The 18,453-nt window shown below is 53.0% G+C and overlaps 1 protein-coding gene across 2 annotated transcripts in view; it reads right to left on the bottom strand.

The window, feature by feature from the left end:
- WNT5A (Wnt family member 5A) overlaps window positions 1-12,677 on the bottom strand; it is a 16,949-nt gene extending 4,272 nt beyond the window's left edge. The window contains exons 1-4 of one of the 2 annotated variants that reach the window (XM_021695021.2): window positions 12,560-12,677; window positions 6,501-6,634; window positions 5,022-5,272; window positions 87-379 (exon numbers count right to left, since the gene is read on the bottom strand). In XM_021695021.2, the coding sequence (XP_021550696.1) occupies window positions 87-379; window positions 5,022-5,272; window positions 6,501-6,634; window positions 12,560-12,565 (684 nt within the window). In that variant the 5' untranslated portion in view covers window positions 12,566-12,677. Of the gene's footprint in view, window positions 1-86; window positions 380-5,021; window positions 5,273-6,500; window positions 6,635-7,042; window positions 7,090-12,559 lie in introns of those variants that run through there. The other variant, XM_044916824.1, reaches the window with a different exon arrangement.
- Between the last annotated feature and the right edge of the window lie 5,776 nt (window positions 12,678-18,453).

The following is an 18,453-nucleotide window of genomic DNA, read 5'->3' as shown; positions in this document are numbered from 1 at the left end:
GGGCGGCGCTAGGGGGCACCGAGGGCCGGAGAGACGGTCACCGGCCGCCGAGCCTGGGGACCCGAGCGGGGCGGGGCGGGACTCACCCTGCGGCCGGCCTCGTTGTTGTGCAAGTTCATGAGGATGCGCGCGCTCTCGTACGAGCCCTTGGCGTGGATGCGCTCCCGCTCGCGCGCGTCCACGAACTCCTTGGCGAAGCGGTAGCCGTAGTCGATGTTGTCGCCGCAGCCGCCCCACAGCCAGTCCCGCGGCAGGTCTTTGGGGCGCGCGGCGCGGCTGCAGCCGCAGGTGGACAGCTCGCCCTCGCGGCACGCGCGGCTCATGGCGTTCACCACCCCCGCGGCGCTCACCGCGTACGTGAAGGCCGTCTCGCGGCTGCCTGCGGGCGGGACGCGGGGGGTCACCGGGCGCATGCTCGGCTCCGAGGACGCCCCCCCTGGAGCCCCACCCCTTCCCTCCCATCCAGCGGCCCCGGGGCACCCACCGGGGCAGAGGGGGCCCGGGGCGCCCCCAGCCCTAACACAGCCGGGGCGGCCCCCACCCCCAGGGAAGGCCAGGAGAGCCGCCCCAACACGTGGCAGCAGCAAATGACAGACCCCCGAGGTCTTTGCTGGGACACTGAAGAGCCAGCTCCTGCAGCGCTGCGTTGGTTTTTCCCTCCAGCCCCTGAAAATCCTGGAAACTTACTTCCCAAAATGCACATGAAAGAAGTCATTGAGGGAGAACAAAATGTGGGGAGACTTCCTTACACTTATTTTAAGGTTTGGTGTCATTTTCATTTTGAGTTACCTCCAGCGGGAGCACAGAATTTGCTAGGCTTAGAGCCTCTGAAAGTCTTAGGCCCTGGGACCCAGAGGCCCTCCTCCTGGGGCCTGGCTCCCCCTGCTCCATCACAAAGCAGCATGGTGCCCGCCTCAGGACAAGGCTCTTGACATCCCCAAAGGACATTTCTAAACCTGTTTCTAGAGTATTATAGTGAAACTTGCCTCTTCTTAAATCCCAAGTCAATTGGCCTGATACTTCTCATTCAGGAAAATGGAGGTCTATTTTTAAAACAGCCTGCTGTCTTTTATGCTACTTCTGCAAACCGTCCCCCCCCCCCCCATAGCCTTTGCCTCAAAGTGTTAGAATAAATAGCAAGAAGGAAGAAACCACAATCTGAGGGGAAAAGAAAAGTCTTCCCCTTCTCAAAAGCTGTAAAGGTTACTTCCCTGTACAACACTGACAGAGGAGTCCCATTTGTCAGGAGGCAAATGGAGGCAATCATAGACTACCTCAATTCCCACTTGTACATGGAGACGTTTCCATGTGTAACAAGAAGCCACTTAATAAAAATGTAGTGGTACCAAAGAGAAAGGGTTAACACCCTGCCCACTGAAGCTGGACCTGAGGGGTGTACTGGGGGGTGGGGGGGGGCTCACTTTCTTCAACTATAAAATAAGGGCATTGAACTAGATGCCTAGGAGAAAAAAAGGCCGGTTTTGGTGCTGAAATCCCTGTACCAGCATAAGTTTCTCCCACACTTAAAGAGCTTGCTAACAATCTTTTTTTGGGGGGGATGGGGGGAGGTGATACAGCAGAAGAACAGATGACAACAGGATTCAGCCCCAACTAGAAGGGTCCGTCTGAGGAGCATGGCTATGCCAATTCCAGGATCCAGCAGGCTGCGCTTTCTGGAACTTGAGCTCCACACTTCAATCCACAGATATCTGTGATTCCTCCTTCCAGGAATGGCCAAGTTTCCTGGTTACCACAGACCTTCTCTCCCACAATTTAAAAAATGAATAATTTGAGTGGTGTGCTGGTGGTTGGCAGGAGGATCCAGAAAGTTCCTAAGGGGTGTTACATTTATCTAGCTCAAATGAGAGAGGCAGGGCACATCAGGGAGTGGAGAGAAATGAGGTGAGCAGATAGTTTCTAGGGAGTTATTTGAGGATTAACACTGATAGTATAGAAGAAGTTGTGGCCCTGGATGGGAGACTTGTAGAATAAGGCAGGAGCTAGAGGAAGATAGATCAAGAGTCCTGTGGAGACACATAAACATAAGGCACTGTCCTGGGAGTAGACAGTGCATAAAAGGGCTTTTATACAAAACACAATAATACCACTTTTTTCACGGGTCTACCTTGAGCATTTCCTTTTTTCGCCCTGGCACCCAAACCTGGTCGAAATCTCTTAAGCTCACTGGTCACTGAAGGGAAAAACGTCAGTTTGAAAAGTGCTCTTTGGCTGATAGCCTGTGGACACAGCCATCCCGGATGGAACACTGCTGGTTTAGTTCGGTTTCCCTCCCTGTGAGATCTACATCTCTTCGGACCCTCGCACCCCTTAAAAATGGAGCCTTTCTTATATATCTTTTCACAGTGTGGAGACAAAGAAGAGACGGGAGACAAAAGCTGGAGGAAAGGGTAGCGTGATGAAAAATGAGAAAGTTTCCAAAATGAAGAGTGGGCCCTTCACTGGCCAATTGTGTACATACAGTGCCTCCCAGGCAACTGGCACCCTAGAAAAATGAGTCAACGAGGGATGGAAGTGGCAGCCTGAGTTTCTCAGACACTGGCCCCATCACAGGGTCAGATTCTCACGGACACGAATTGCTCTCCATGTCCCTGGTTGTACTAAGTGCTCTGGAGTGGGTGCACACACACACACACACACACACACCCTGCAGCATCAAAGGTGTCTTAAATTTTCCCTTAGCTCCTTCTCTTCAAACAGACTCATAAATAGAAAAGTGAAAGCCAAGTAAATTTCCCACTGTTGGGGTTGGGTCCATGTGCCCCTTCCACAAAAATCTATTCTGGTTTTTCTTCCCTCCATTTCTTTTTTAAATAAATAGAAGAGAAGGCCCCAGCAGTGTTCCACCGAAAGCCCAGCAGCAGCTTCCTGCTATAAGATCCCAGGAACCTGGGGGGCTCTGGGCAAAGGAGGATGGGGTGTGCTCTCAGATGCCCAGGACATCAGCCAACTTGATGGTAGGATCTAGCAGGGCGCCCTCGGAGGCTGCCAGGAGGTTCTACTCCCACCCACTTGCCACCAACCCAGATGGGAGTACCACACAGCTGAGGACCAGACAGTGTATTTGCAAGGGACAATTAACTATAAGCCTTTGTACCAAAGGTTCTGCTTGTTCCCTGAGGAAGCAGGCTCTTTGAATCTTGGACCACATTTTAAATAAATCTCCAGCAGAACTCAAATCCACTTAGCAAATGATAGCTTATTCTGAACATTTTGGCCCAACACAGGCTACATAGGAAGACGAGAAGAGGATCTTAAATCAAAGCCCTGTTCCAGTGACGACACAAAAAAACCATTCCAATTGCTGTTTTGCTTCCTGGTTACTATCAAAAATGTACGGCTTTTGCAAACTCACACACATGTGAAAAAGTGCTCCCAGAGTTTGAGAGGAAGGCAGTTTAGGGGGAATATATATAAGGCAAAGCTGACAACTTACCATTCTGATCCAGCTAAAACAAACCAACAAACAAACCAGTTGTGAGCTTACTCGCAATATGACAATGCAGAAGAGAATCTCCACCACCCCAGTTAACTACAGAGGGCCGTCCATGTTCAGGGCAAGCTCCTGTGTTCCTGCCGCTTAACTCCTAGATTCAGATCCCAGTATATACATTAGCACATTTTAATCATTAACAGGAAGGACAAAGCCCTATGAAACTGCAGGCTGAGAGCTGCAGACCATTTTGCCATTCAGTTAGAGGAATGGCTTCCAGTCCTTGTATTATTTTAGTATATGAAGTCGCTGGGCTCAAACATCCACTGACAACTCTTTTTTGTTCTCAATGAATGCACTTTTCAGGGTTTTTAAAAAAGCATTTTATCCATCCGTGACGGATATTAAGCCAACTTTTTTATCTTCAGTCAGTCTAAACAGTTAATTGCTTTGATAAATGGCTTCTTATTTTAGGAATCACCGCGGTCATATTAATTATAAGGGCTTGTTTGCGTAATACCAAATGGACCTAAAATATTCACACTAGAAAACACATACAGGATCACATCTGTCAGACAGTATCCCATGCTATTCAGCCAAACCAGAGGCAAACTGAGTTTCCAAATTCTTTGCCTTTAGCCCCATTTTTTTTTAAGATTTTATTTATTTATTTGAGAGAGAGAATGAGAGACAGAGAGCATGAGAGAGAGGAAGGTCAGAGGGAGAAGCAGACTCCCTGCCGAGCAGGGAGCCCGATGCGGGACTCGATCCCGGGACTCCAGGATCATGACCTGAGCCAAAGGCAGTCGCTTAACCAACTGAGTCACCCAGGCGCCTGCCTTTAGCCCCATTTTAATGCCGCCTCCTCCCTGCATGCAATACCAAGTTCAACGATACGTTTAACATAAAGAATCTGACTGTGAGCAATACATTTAAGACTTTTTTTTAAGTTCCTAGCATGTGCTTTTGTATCAATTGCCAAAATCGCAACGTAAATTGGATCACTTCTAATTAAAATTCTTTCTGGGACTAAAAATAAAGCTTCGAACATATATATCTCTATAGCCTCAGGAAATATCTATATTAGGAAAATTAAAACCTTATTCACTTCCAGCATAGCCAGCATTCGAAAGATGACAGTATTTAGTTTGATGCGTGGGCCATTTGAATTGTGGCTTAAGAGACTTCTAACCGTTCAAAGAGTTTTGAAGTTTAAAAGGATATAAATGACTCATCTTTCCTCACCTCCTTTTGAGAAACCAACATAAGCGTTCTGCTTCTCTTCCAAACAGAAGGCGTTAGGAAAAAAAAAAAAAAATGCAGCATTCAGAAAAATGAAGGTGTCTCTGATGCTTCCCTTCCGATTTGGCTAAAGGAGTGAGCGCCCCCAAACTTATTATCATCAAGGTGTGGGAACCGGCATTAAGGCCCACAGAAGTAGTGACCAACACTCCCCCGCCCTCGTCCTGCTGGAAGATTCCCTCCTTAGCAAGCTCCCAAGTGCGTAGGGAAGACCTTCTGCAGGAGGCGGCTTGGTTTGTATTTAAACATCTGTTACGCAGTGTCCTACCTATCTGCATGACCCGGCCAAACACAGAGGTGTTGTCCACGGTGCTGCAGTTCCACCGCCGATGCCGGAATTGATACTGGCACTCCTTGATGCCCGTCTTCGCGCCTTCTCCAATGTACTGCATGTGGTCTTGGTACAAGTGGCACAGTTTCTTCTGTCCTTGAGAAAGTCCTGCCAGCTGGCTGCAGAGAGGCTGCGCTCCTATGATATATACTTCTGACATCTGAACGGGGTTATTCATACCTAGCGACCTAGAAAGGGTGGTGGGGGGGAGATGTGCATTCAAGATTTACGTGAACTCTTGAGGTAGGCCCCCTGAACGCATGTCAGCGAGACAGAGTTTTCAGCACACAGATGCATTTTCTCTCCAGCTTGTCCTCATGACAAAGTAGAAGGGCTTCATAAAACTCCTCTGTTCAAACTGTGCTCAGAAAACGGAGGTATTGTGTGGTCCCCACCCCGCCATCTGGCTCCTCAGTTAGGTTTTCACTCTGTTCCTTGCCCTCCTTGCCATCTACCTGGTGTTTCTGAAATGCGCTCAGAAAAGGGGGAGATGGCGGTTTGGGGGACAGGCCTCTGACATTAGAGAAATTGACTCACTTTGCCCCACAAATTGGACAGATCTGCCTTGAAAGCGTATGAATGCCCAAAGTAGACACAACTAGACACAGGGTGGAGGAGATAGCAGCTCCCTCTGGCCGATGGAAGAACAGGGACACAAGTCGAGGGACTGAAGACAATTCACCATGTTCTGGACATTTTAAAAGGGCCCCTTATGTGATTGTGAAAGACCCAAGACAGGGTATCCAGTGAATACAAGTCATGTTTGACAGTCAGAAAAAAACACTGTTCATTTACAGGGAAAAAATATCCAGAACGCCGTCAAAAATAATCCTCTGGATATACTGCAGTCTATCTACAAGGCCCCTAACCAGAGAGAAACGCTCATTTAGGGACGTTTGACTACTTCATGTTCACCTCCTTTTGATCAAATTTCAAGCCCCAATACTTCCCCACTTGGAGTGTAGCTGTCTTCCTAGAACACTCTGCCTACCTCAGACCCTGAAGGTTAATAACCTCAAGTGACAGAAAATAAAAGCTGGAACTCACTTTTACTACCTAGAGGTGGCAAAAGTAAATTTTATAGACAGGCTTACAATTATTAGAGAAGTGAATTTCGGTCCCCTTTTATTACATGATGTACTACAAGCAGACATCTGAACAAGGGCCTCATAGAAAAAGGTGTAGATTTATAGGGTCCCATTCCCTACGGAGCTAAAGATTAAGTTTGACGATATTAACAAGTTAAAAGAAAATTCTGATTTCCAGATATATAAACAAAATACATTATACACGTATATACCAGATAAAGGCACTCAAACTCACAATTCAGCTTTAAATACTGTAGCATCGTACCCATAATCTTTAAAAAAAATAAAAATAAAACAAAGAATATGTATGTACTTAGAAGGAACTTACCACCAAGAATTGGCTTCTATTACAACCTGGGCGAAGGAGAAAAATATGGCCAAAGCCATTAGGAAGAACTTGGAAGACATTGCACTTCCAGCCGTCCCCAAAGCAACTCCTGGGCTTAATATTCCAATCGACTTCTGGAGAGGGAAGAAAGGAGCAGATGTTTATTGCCTCTCAGATAATTTTCAAGCATACAAGTTTAAACAACGGAAGCATCCGGGGTCTCTTAAGTTTACTGTTGATTGACTGCGCTTCTCCTCCGTGAGTTTTTTGATGGCAAGATACAGGCAGTTTCTTTTTCCAAATTAATCCACCCACGCAACCTCACCAGGAAATCTGATTTCGCTGGGATCCTGCGCGCGGGGCACGCCAGCGATTACAAACATGTCTCAATGCTGTTGAGTCAAAGCCCCGGTGCCAAGCGCTGCCTCTGTACTGCTTGTTCGCTTCCCGCACCCCCTCGCTCCCCTCTAGTCCGCGCTGTGCTGGGTCCCTCCTCGGGAATTCACTCGGGAACCCGCAGCCACCCTCGTCCGCTCCCCGACCTGGGCCGAGCAACAAGTGGAGCCGGAATTAATTCCATGGGCGAGGAGCGCGAAGGCGAGTGGAGCACGCCGCCGGCGGCTGCGGAGGAGGCGGGGTGGCCGGCGCGGGGGTGGGGGGTGGGGGGTGGGGGCAGGACGCGGGAGGGAAGGGCAGGGGGTGGGGGGCGAGGCCCCGGGGAGCGGCGTGCGCGAAGAGTGCCCAGCTGGGAAATGCAGCTCGGAATTAACAGCGTATGTTTCCTAATCAGTTTACAGGCCGCTTTGAGGGAAGCCACTTCCAGAGGGGGAAGGGCAGCCTGGGTTTCCTTAGGACACTGTTCAACCGGATTGGAGTGGGGAGGAGATGGGGGCACTGGGGATAACGGGGAGAGAGCTCTGCTCTCTCAACCAAGGAAACCGGGAAAACAGTGCCCCCTCCCCTGCCTGCAGCCTCCTTCTGCAACTCAAGTGTACCCCCGAGAAGGGGACAAGGGATAGTACCCCTGAGGGAAGAAGGGGGTCCGGGTCCCTCTGTCCTCCCTTCCCTTCCCTCCCACAAATTCTGATTTTTCATTTCACTCTTCTTCCCGCCCCCCTTCTGTCCCGACTCCTGACAGCTGCCACGGAGAAAGAGGAAAGGACGCCAAGGGGGACTCCAGTTTCCTTTGGTCTCGGTCTGGGGTTGTCGGCCACTTCGCCATCGCGGCCCTGTGAGTCTGGCCTTAGAACACCTCCACCCCACCCTCCAGCCCGATTCAGACTCGGTTCGGTAAGTTCCGAACGGTGAGAGTGCAGGGCGAGGCCACAGCGGTGCGAGTGAGCCCTCGGCGGGGCCAGAGATGCGCTGGCTCCCGCGCCGCGGCGGAGCCCCTGGATTCCAGGGCGCAGAGGGCCCCGGCGGCGAAGGTTCCAGTCGTGAAGAATTTCGCGGGCAGGGGGCGGCCTTGGAAGCTTTCGCGGCCGTTCCTCCCCACTGGTGACTTCTCCACCTGTAGGCGGCGGGGGCGCGAGACAGTGGCGCGTGCGGGTGGGAGGAGCGGCTTTCCAAAATCCCCTTTTACGTTTCTGATAAGTGTAACCCGGCTGTGCTGCACCACCCGCAGCCCCCGAGGGAGCCCCTTCCTCGGGAAAGCAAAGGTGAGCCTCCTCAAGGCGGCCGGCCGAAGGGCCTGGAACGTGAGCCGTCAAAGGGACAGAGAGGACCTGGGCAGCCATGGAAAAGCGAGGGGGCCCAGGAGCGTGCCAAGGCTTTTCTATGCCCGCCGTCCTTTTGACCAGGACAGCTCGGGGCTTCTCCAAGAGGAAATGCTTATGTGGTCCCCGGTGCCCGCTAACCGGGGCTCTGAGCCCTTGGCCCACTCATTGTCCAAACGCCGCAAAGCTAGGGGCGCATCCCGGAGAATAGAAACCTGGGGTTTCCCCAGCCTAGGAGAGAGAAGGCTCCGTCTCCCTCCCCACCCCCGCCCAAAGTGTCAAGTTTCCTCCAGGGGAGGGGGTGGGCTGCGAGGTCTAACTTCGCGCGCGGCCCAGGCTGCAAAATCGCCTCTCCCCCTCCGCGGCCAAGGCCGCGCGCGCACACACACTCACAACACACCCATGCACATTCACACACTCAAACGCGTTCATAGACACACAAGCACCGACGTGCTTACGAGACGCCCGCGGAGATGGCTGCTGGCGGCGCGCACTTTCCGAGCTTCCCGACGGGCGGGGCGAGCGGGGCGGGGCACAGGCAGCAGAGAAATTGATAACAGATTCGGCGGATTACAGCGGATCTCTTTGTTAGAGGCGAAGCCACACAAACCGAACCGACTTTGGGACCGATGACCCCGGGGAGAGTCCGCCCGTTCCTAACTGGGAGTGGGTCACTGGGTCTTCGAGACTCAGGTCTCCCCAGCTCCAGACTGGGGGCAGGCCAGAGGTATCCCAAAGGGGATCCGGCAGGAGAGCCCTGCGAGTCGCGTCTCCACTTAACCCCGCGTGCTTGCCGGGAAACAGCTTGGCCCTCTTCCCGCTCCAACCCCCGTGCAACCCCCAAAAAGGCCCCCACAAGTTTGAAGGACTGAAAGAACCCACAGCGAACTCACTAATAAATACATCGACTCTATAGGGTAAACACCCCTGCCTGTTTACCAAGAGATCTGATCCGAAAAGACAGTACGAAATGAGACCTCTCCGGAGACGGTCACGCCGGGGGTAAAACAAAAGTTCTGGGCGGAGGCTGAGTTTACTAAAGAACGGGCTAAATGTTTTCCAACACTTTCAGGGCCATGAGAAGCCCACTTATGTAAGAATCCTCAGAATTTGTTCTAGCATGCGATGGGGTGGAGGATTGCGGGCACTTGAGAGGTTCTAGGGCAGGGGAGGGCTGAGGTGGGGGTAGGGCATTCGTGCGCCCCAGTTTCCAAAGCCAGAGCAGCTCAACGCAGTGATGCTTATTCTGTCTTTCCAAAGCCTCCGCATTGGATTGAAGGTGTTCCTAAACCTTCTTTATCCACTGGGGTGCAGGCTGGGGGTGATGAGGGATGGGAGAGAGGAAATCATCACTCTGGTTAGAGGAGGTTCCCCAGCCACAGAGAGCGTCCAAGAGGGCGCCCAGCACCCAAGTCCTCAGCCCCGCGGCCCCTAAAGAGAAATTCCGCAAAGGCAGGAAGAAGATTCTCGACCCTCACCCACGGGCGCTACCTCATTCGGTCTGGGCATCCCTTTCCACTAGGTTTTTTGCGTCCAGGGTCCCTCAAGTCTGGGAGAATGGAAATGAAGGGGGAGACCAGCTAGGAGTCAGAAATGAGTTTGACCTGGGCTCGCGGTGGCTAAAAAGATAAGAAACTTCAAGAATCCTTGCTCTTGGTAGGAAATAAACTTTGTTTTCCCCACTGTGATCTCTCCCTAAAGGAGAGAAACAGAAAACTGCGGGAGATAAAAGGCTGCACCACAAAGTTGGGACGTCCTGCCCCAGGAAGTGCCAAGAGAGAAGCGGGAGCGGATTAGGATGAGCCTGGTGAGGCCCACAGGAGGTCCGCTTTGGGGGAGCGGACAAGGACGTAGGGCTCCCCTAAGCCTCTAGCCTGGGCTCAGGGGGACCGAGGCCACCCCTCACGGTCTTGCGTCCACAGCGCTGCGTTTGTGTTGTGTGTGTTGGGGGCGAGGGTGTGGGGAAGCCCGAGAGAGAAGGTGGAGGGAGCTTCTTGCGACTAAATCAGTGCAAGGACTGCCCTGGCTCAGAACTGAACAGCAAGTCCGAGAACAAGGAGTCTCCAAAGGAAGAGCGATGGCCAAGCCCGGTTCTGTTCTCTGTCTTCCCACTTCCATCCCAGGACAAGTCTCTTCAGACTTCAAGACTCTCTTTCTCTCTCTCACATCACTTACACCTTCTCACACCGGTTAACCTCCAAGCACAGGCTATCAACTTTATCAGAGGAAGAGCAGAGTGAAGGAGAAATAAAATTAAAGATCAGTTCAACCCCCACACTGCAGAGGCAGTTTCAACTCCACTTTTTAATAGACGAAGAAATTGAAGCCGAGAAGGAGAAAGCAACACTTGGCTCCCACGTACAGCACGGGTGAGAGCGCCAAGGCCCTACCCCTAGGCCTCCTAGGGCGACGCTCCTGTTCCTACGCCCTGGGGAGGAGGTAAACCCTTCCTCCTCTCCCCCGAAGCCCCGTTTGCTGGATCGGACCCCTGGCCCCTTCCGTACTGCGGCGACCACGCAGAGCAGCTTGTCCTCTGGGGGCCCCTGAGGGGCCCTCGCGAGAGAGGAGGACCTGGTGGTCGGGAAGGCCGAGCGGAGCCAGAGGTGGGAGGGAGAGAAGACCGCTGACTGCCCACCGCAAGGAACAGACTCCCAGGCGTCCTACCTCAAGGCGGCCAACAGGGGGCAGCCGGCACCGCACTGCGAGGATAAAAAGGCAGCGGGAAGAGCTGAGCTCGGTGCGCACGGTGCTAACCCCTTATGCACCGGGGCTCTCCGGTGAGGAAACGGAAAGGCCAGGGACTCTCGGGCCAGTCCTCCTGGGGAACGTCCTCCTTTGTGGGGCCCGGAAGGATTAAGGCTAGCTAGTAAGCCCAAGACGAGAACAACTGATCTTTTACTCCCCTCGCCCCCCACACGCAGGGCACAGATCTACACACTCGGACACAGCTTGCACAGCGTCTCCACAGCTTGCGCACTCTCAGCATTGCCCCCTCTAAACTCCCCTGGCAGAGACTGTCTAGAAACGAAATCTCCCTATCAGGCTGGAGCAGCAGTGAATCTTGGTGGGAGGGCAGGGGCTGGGGAGGTGTGATCCCACCCCTGGCTCCAAGTGACTTCCAAACAGCGGGTTGTCCATTTAAAAACGGGAGAGGAGAAGGGGCCCCGATGCCAAACTGGACTTGGAAAGTAAAACAAGGCCCCGGGGTCTCCAGATTTGGGGTTCTTTCTAAAACTTTTTTTGGGGGGGGGAGGACGAGCGGGAATTTGTTTGCATTAGGAAACATCTTATTTTCTAGAAAAGCAAAATGGGAGAGGATCAAGAAAAGTGGAAATAAGGAGCGAACCTTGGAGGACAGAGGAGAAGTTGTTTGGAAAATAAGTTATATTGCAGGAAGAAATGTTAACTTTTCGCAAAAGTGAACTCCCGGTGACCCTCGCAGTGTGTGACTCGGCTTTAACATACAACTGACAATTAAAACAAACAAGAGTTCACAAACTGCTCCCCCCCTCCCAAAGCGGAGGCCCAAATGTTTCCCAAAGGACAAGGCAGATTCCGCGCAGGGGGCCGGGGCGCGCTTTCCCGGCGGACGGGATTAGAGCCACCACTGCCAACACTCCCCGCCCCCATCACCGCGGCAAAGTGCCGGGGCTCACCCAGTGGCGGCTAATAATGCTACTAACGCAACCCGGCTCCCGCGCCGGGGTGCGCGCTGGCCCCCCACAAGGCATTCTTAAAGGCACACGGGCCTGCAGCGCTGGGATTCCCTGGCCGGGACGAGCCTGCAGCAACCTGGCCTCCCGCAGCAGAGGACGAGGGAAGAGGGGGCGGTGCACTGCTCTGGGGTGTCGGCTCCTAGTCCTGCTGCTGGGTCTCCCAACCAAGGAGTCCTCATCCCCTTTGTGAGCCCCGGCCACACACCCTCTTGGTGCCCGCGCAGTGGGCGCTTCGTAAATATTTGTTGAATTGAATCATTAGCCTGTTGCTGAAATATACATAGTAAATTACACTGGTGTTTCTCAGGGCAAAAAGAAAGTCTTCGGTGAACCGCTCTCAGTTCTTCTGCCCTGGCTCATCCTCACTTTTTCTCCAAAGTCTAAAAGGTTTGCAGAACTTTTTGTGGGACAGGAAGTCTCCCGGGAGACAGAGGCAGTGCGCGAGGGGGGGGGGGGGGGTGAAGGGGTAGGGGTCCCTGCCAGCTACGCAGGAGTTCCCGCTTCTGGAGGCAGTAGAAGAAATGGAGGGATAGGAAGAGGTGTGTGTGTGGGGGGGGGGTCATTTAGCTTCCAAAAGAAAAAAAGAAAAAAAAAAGTGGCGAGCGTCGGCAGCGCACAGAACACCTACCTTCATGGCGAGGGGGAGGGGACGCGGCCGCCGGGAGGAAGTCGCCACCAGAGCAAGGGCAGCCGAGGAATCCGAGCGGAGCGGCCGGGTTAAGCCTGGGGGGACGATCAGGCGCAGAGCTTCGGGCTCCTCCTGGGCGCGTCCGGCAGGCGCAGGAAATCGGTGGCGAAGCGGTCACTGGCGCCCGAGTCCGAGGGCCCGAGCCGGAGCAGCACCGGGATGCGCCCGGGAACCGAGGGGGCGCCGAAGCCCGCCAGCCGGCAGCAACAGCAAAGCCGGGCCGGCGCGCAACAAGGGAGCCGCGGGTCCGGCGAGGGCGTGCAGGCGACTGTTCCGCGGCGAGGCGCTCCCTCTCCAACGTCCATCAGCGACGGCGGTAATTAGGGCTTTCCAACCCCAAATGTGGGCGTGATTGTGCAAAAGACTTTACAACAAATAATAAAAAAAAAAAAATTCTTCACAAGAGGGTGAAAAAAATGCCCCACTACTCAACTCTGGCCCGGGGCGGGGGCGGGGGCGATCCGCGCGCCCAGGTGCCCCCAGTTCATTCACACCACGGATTCTGCAAACTCCCGGCGGCTCACGCCTCCTGATCTCCAGCTCCCTCCTCTCCCAAGTCTGTGGCCGAAACGTCTGCTTCCAGGCGCTGATCCTGCGGCCGCGAGTGAGTGTGTGGACGTCTGTGTACACACACAGACACACACCCACCCCCCACCCCCCCACACACACACACTGAAGCTTTGGGGCCACAGAACAATCAGGCGCGCATGGCTTTTTCTCCGGGAGATGCCGCTGAAAATGCACAAGTCGCCATCCGGACTACAAGACTCAGCACCAACTTTTGTCCTTTCATTTTAGGGTTTGGCAAAAAGGGGGCGCAAATTGGGTAAAAGTTGTCCCTCGAACGCTCTGCGCGGCAGTTTCGGGGGCGATGGGCGATTGCCCCAGGGGAGACACTGGCTCCCCCCCTCCCCACTCCCTTCTTTCTCTCTTCGGGTTAATCCCCGTCTTTTCCCCGCCTTCCCTAGGCGAAGGGCGAAGAGGGGCGAGGGCACCGCGGGCGTGGGGCTGGGGAGGGGCGAGGGCCAGGGGCTCCGCGGCGGCTGTTCAGCTCCGGCGGTCCATGGCCGGCGCGGCTGCCCACCTCCTCGTTTGGCGCCGGGGCCCGAGGGGCGGGCGAGCTAGCAGGCGGGCGGCGGGCGGTCGGGGGCACGGCGCAGCGGCGGCGGAGGTGGCGGGAGGAGCTCGCTCGGCGGCGGCCGCACCGAACCGGACTCTGGGCGGCGGAGGCGGCACCTTGGAGCTTGCAGCAGCCTTCCACGCGATCCTGTGCCCCGCAGACAGACTGACCCACCGCAGGGACCGCGACCCCCCCACCCACCCCCGGCCCTCCTAGCCAACTGCCTCACTCTCGCTCCCTCTCTCCGGACTCCTCTTTCCCCTGCTGTTCTCAGAGGGGGGGAAAAATTTTTTTTTTTTTTTTTTAAGTTGCAGAACCAAAGGCGGCTGGAAAGAGAGAGGGAAGGGGGGAGAAAGGAAAGAAAAAACTCAACTTCGCCTATGCGCATGCGTGGTGAGGCCGGCCTATGACAAACTCCGCAGGATTTTAAAGCCGTACCACGGCTGGGGTGCAGGGGGGATGGAATACGCTCCCTGTTGGAGCCCCCTTCTCTGGGCTCCCCATCCCCCAGGCATCTGCTGAAAGAGAGACGTCCACTCCGCAGCGGCTGCCTGCCCACCGCCCGGCTGTTTGCGATCTTCCAAAGCCGCCGACCCTTGGGAGGCTGAACCCCAACTTCCCGGTCTGGACCCCTTGGCTCTCCTGTCCCGGGCCGCTCCCACTGGGGCTGCAGGGGGCCTGCTGCCCTAGCACGGAATCTCTGGGAGGACCTCCTCCCCATTCTTACCCCTGAGGGAGGGTCCCTAAGCCCCCGGGCTGGAGAACAGGGTAAACGCACACATCCTGCATCAACCCCAGTGTAGTAGATTTGGGCACTGGGGCGCGCGATTCAGCCTCTGGCTGCAACCCAGCGCACCCGGACGCGACGTGTGGTGCTGCCGGGTGGATCTAGGCGGGTGTCCTCAGGTGAGAAGCTTGCAAAGTTCGGCAAAACCGGATTCCAGGCACTGGAACTTTTAGACGCTTGCGGACACCTGTGGTTGTCCCTGTAGGGACGCGGTTGGTAGATGTGTGCCCCCGAAGTCCAGCATGCCAGGGGCGCCACCCCCAAACCATGCTTCACACCGGAGCACAGTTCTTGTTCTCAGTCTTCCCCATCCTCTAGACATCCCAGGTGGAAGACACACACACACACACACACACACACACTCACACACACACACACACTCACACACACACACACACGGGATTCAATTTCCACATCCAGCAGCATGCACTTGACCTTAAGGCGAAAACTCCGCAACCTGGGTTCGTGGGGTGGTGGTGGCTGTTTTGTTTTGTTCTTCCATCCCCAACTCCCACCGTTGGCTGACCACTCGCGCAGGGAAAGGCTCCTGAGACTCTGTCCCACCCTTCGCAGCCCCTTCCTGGACCTTACTTGTCTCAGCTGACGGGACCCCTCCCCAGTCCTGGCCTCCTTTTGCTAGGCACACCAAAATGGCAGTGTGGGCTTCCCAGGAACTGCAAGAGATGCCGGTTCTCCCTCTGGCCTTGCTTTCTTTAGCCAGGGGTGCAGGAAGCCTTAAGGAGGGGGAGCCCAAGGACATGAAAGCTCCTCTTGAGACATCTCCCCTTTATCTCCTGAGTCCCCTGTCCCCTCACATTCTTTAGGGCTTGACCACTTAACAATGACCTGTGGGCATTTTCCAGTTTTCCAATCTAGTCTGACATCTGACAGTTCGAGGGGAGGGTCTAAACATGAGGAGTCTGTGCTGGGAGAACAGCCCCTTGGCCGGGCCCCTCCCCAGTTCCCTCTCTCCCTTTTTGGTTTTGACCTGCATCTGTCTCCGGGGCAGGCAACCCGGATGCCCAGAGGCAGTGATTCAGCCCACCCAGTACGCATGTGAAGACACTGGGAAGCGGCAGGACATGAGTTGTTCAAAAATGGAGCTCTCAAAGGGTGCTAAAATCACTCCATGCCTGAGTGTCCCTGACTCCATATAGATGATCTTATTGCTAAAGAAAAAGGGCCATTTACTTGCTCCCAACCTTACAGCCTGTCCAGAAACACTGGCTACCCAACAAAAAACTTTTTCTAAAACTTGCCAAATTCTGAACTATCTGGATTATTGCCTGCTTTCCCCCAGTTGCCTTTACTTATGTAGACACCAGCCCCAGTAGTTTTTTATCTTTTCTCTAGAGGAAGGTGGTGTTAGGTAGTGGTTGAAGGCAGACTCTGAAGTTCCAACCCTCCTGGGCTACTTTCTAGCTGTCAAATCTTGGACAAGTCATTTAGCCTCTCAGGGCCTCAAAATCCTCTTAAATACACATATAAACACACAAACAAACAAAACACAGAGAAATGTAATGATCTGTGGCAGGGGTGCAATGAAAAGGAAATGGATGACCTTGAAAATCAGGAAGGAGGCAAGAACGAACAGGGAGGGTCATGGAGTACTTAGCGTGGGTCACTTGCCAGGCTCTCCATACCCTTGATTTAGTTCAGTTGCAGGGAATGGCCACACTTTTCACTGAAGAAATATGACCAGCATTGAGTTATTGGGTACCTCCCCAGATTTCACTGGAGCCCTTTGCAAACTAAATCATTATATACCATTATATATCATTCCAAAAAATTCTGAAATTTCTGACACACCGACCTGGCCCCCAAGACTTCAGATACGGGACTGTGAATTTTCTCTGAGGATACTAATAATGGATGTGCTGAGATTTCACCCCACAAAGATGCAGGAAGCTCCCTAACAGTATCTTTCATGGCTGGAACACCAGCACTCAGGACAGTGCTTGGCACCTAATAGGTGCTCGAAAATATTTGTTGAATGACCAAATGAATGCATGAATGGATGAAAGGATTATTTCCAGAGAAAGATGTCAAGGGAAGCCAACTGGAAATCCACATTGAGTTTTCAGTCCAGAGGTGCTTCTCTGGAAAACCAGGCTGGGTTGTAAGAGCCCAGCCCACCCCCAGGTGTTGGTGGAATTGGCCAGGAGGAGGGAAACCAATGCGTCCCCATCTCCACCTCAAAGGTTCTTGTTCGATAAACCTCCCGTTTGTTGAACTCCCCTTGCAAACCGTATGCATTTGGGTGTGTGCACTCAGATTGAGTCATCTGCAGACACACTGGCAAGGTATCACAACGCTCCACTCATTAAAAATGCTTTTGAGTCCGTGGAACAAATAAATCAATATTCTTGGCTGCTCTCCCAACAGGGTTATTTCACAAAACAGAGTGCAAGATAAGGAATTTATGAACGATCGCATCCCTGGGCCGCCTTTCTCAGTGGGAGAAAGCAGGGCCTGGGTTGTCATTCTGGGAAAATCTACCCCCCCCCCTTTTATGCCCGGCAAATAATATTTTATGGCCCTGGGTTTATGGTGGTGTTTTAATGATCCACCGTAGAAAGCGGTTTTCTCTCCAGTCACTAGAATTTGTTAAGAAGGGCTGGAGGCCATAAAAGAGGGATGGGCCCCAGGGACAAACAGGCTCCATCTTCTGAAATAAACTAATAAAGTACCCCAAGATGTTTACTCCTTCACCTCAGAGTCAAGACCAGCCAGGCTGCCTGCGAGGGGCCCACAGATAGAGCACTAAACAGGACAAAGAGGCCAGAAGGGGGTCGGGGGCTTCCTCACCACCGCATGGCCACAGTCAAAGTAATTCCGTCACATGGTGAGGCCACCAGCCACTGGGCTGGGGAGGTCAGGGGCTCCCTTGTGGGTAGAGGACATTTTTGGACACTGGGCTGACTCAAGCTTTTCTAGCACTGTGTTCCCCTCACTGAGAGCTCTCTTCATTTTTTATCATCAACGATGCTTTTGGGGGGTCTGAATGGATGCTTTTCTTTCTTCTTTCTTTCTTTCTTTCTTTCTTTCTTTCTTTCTTTCTTCTTTCTTTCTTTCTTTCTTTCCTTCTCTCTCTCTCTCTTTCTTTCTTTCTTTCTCTTTCTTTCTTTTTTAGTTTTAAGGTACATCAGGGTCAAAAAGACCTGAGTCTGCATCCCAGCTCTGCCTCTTGCTGACTGAGTGGTCACTCCCCTTCTGAGCCTTGATTTCCTCACCTGTAAAATGGAATGTTCTAACAATTGTGATGATGTTCCAAAGGCCTTGGTCCAGCCTCTGCCCATGGCAATAAGTGTTGTGATTATTTCAACACGAGGAATGTCTGTCCTTGGGTCCCTGGGTCAAATCCAGAGACAAATGAGTTGCCTAAGGAGGGTAGGGGCAGGGGTCCAGGAAAAGAAGAGAAAGGCGGGAGGTAGTTACGTGATTATCTGCAGTGTCTGCGTGATACAATTCAATAAGTATGAGGCTGAGAAGTGCCTGACATAGATAGTAATGACTGATGAGTAGTAGTAATGATTGCTGGTAACATTGTTGCTCTTACTGTGAGCCAGATGCCAGCTTGTTTGAACTCTTAATATTCATTGATGGGTTTCATCCTTACTACTTCATGAGGTAAATCCTATTACTATCTGCATGATACGGAGAAGAGGAGAAATTTGAGGAGGTCGCAATTTCCATAAACTCAAGCTGTTTTAGTGTCCAAACCCCAGGGTATGAACCCTGGTAATCTGACTCTAAATAACAGAGGCTTAATGACCATACTTTATCTACCTATAGATAAAGACCAAACTCGTTTTTAAAAGTGTCTTCCTGGTTCCCCAAGTGTGCCCACACTTTTTTCCTGGGCCTCTCCCACACAAAGCTTATTTTAAGTGGAAAGAGTCTTTTCTGAAAGCTTTGGAGTTCACT

The sequence above is a fragment of the Neomonachus schauinslandi genome, chromosome 1, assembly GCF_002201575.2.
Source record: "Neomonachus schauinslandi chromosome 1, ASM220157v2, whole genome shotgun sequence".
NCBI classification, from domain to species: Eukaryota; Metazoa; Chordata; class Mammalia; order Carnivora; family Phocidae; genus Neomonachus; species Neomonachus schauinslandi.
This window is presented reverse-complemented; position numbering and strand designations above follow the sequence as displayed.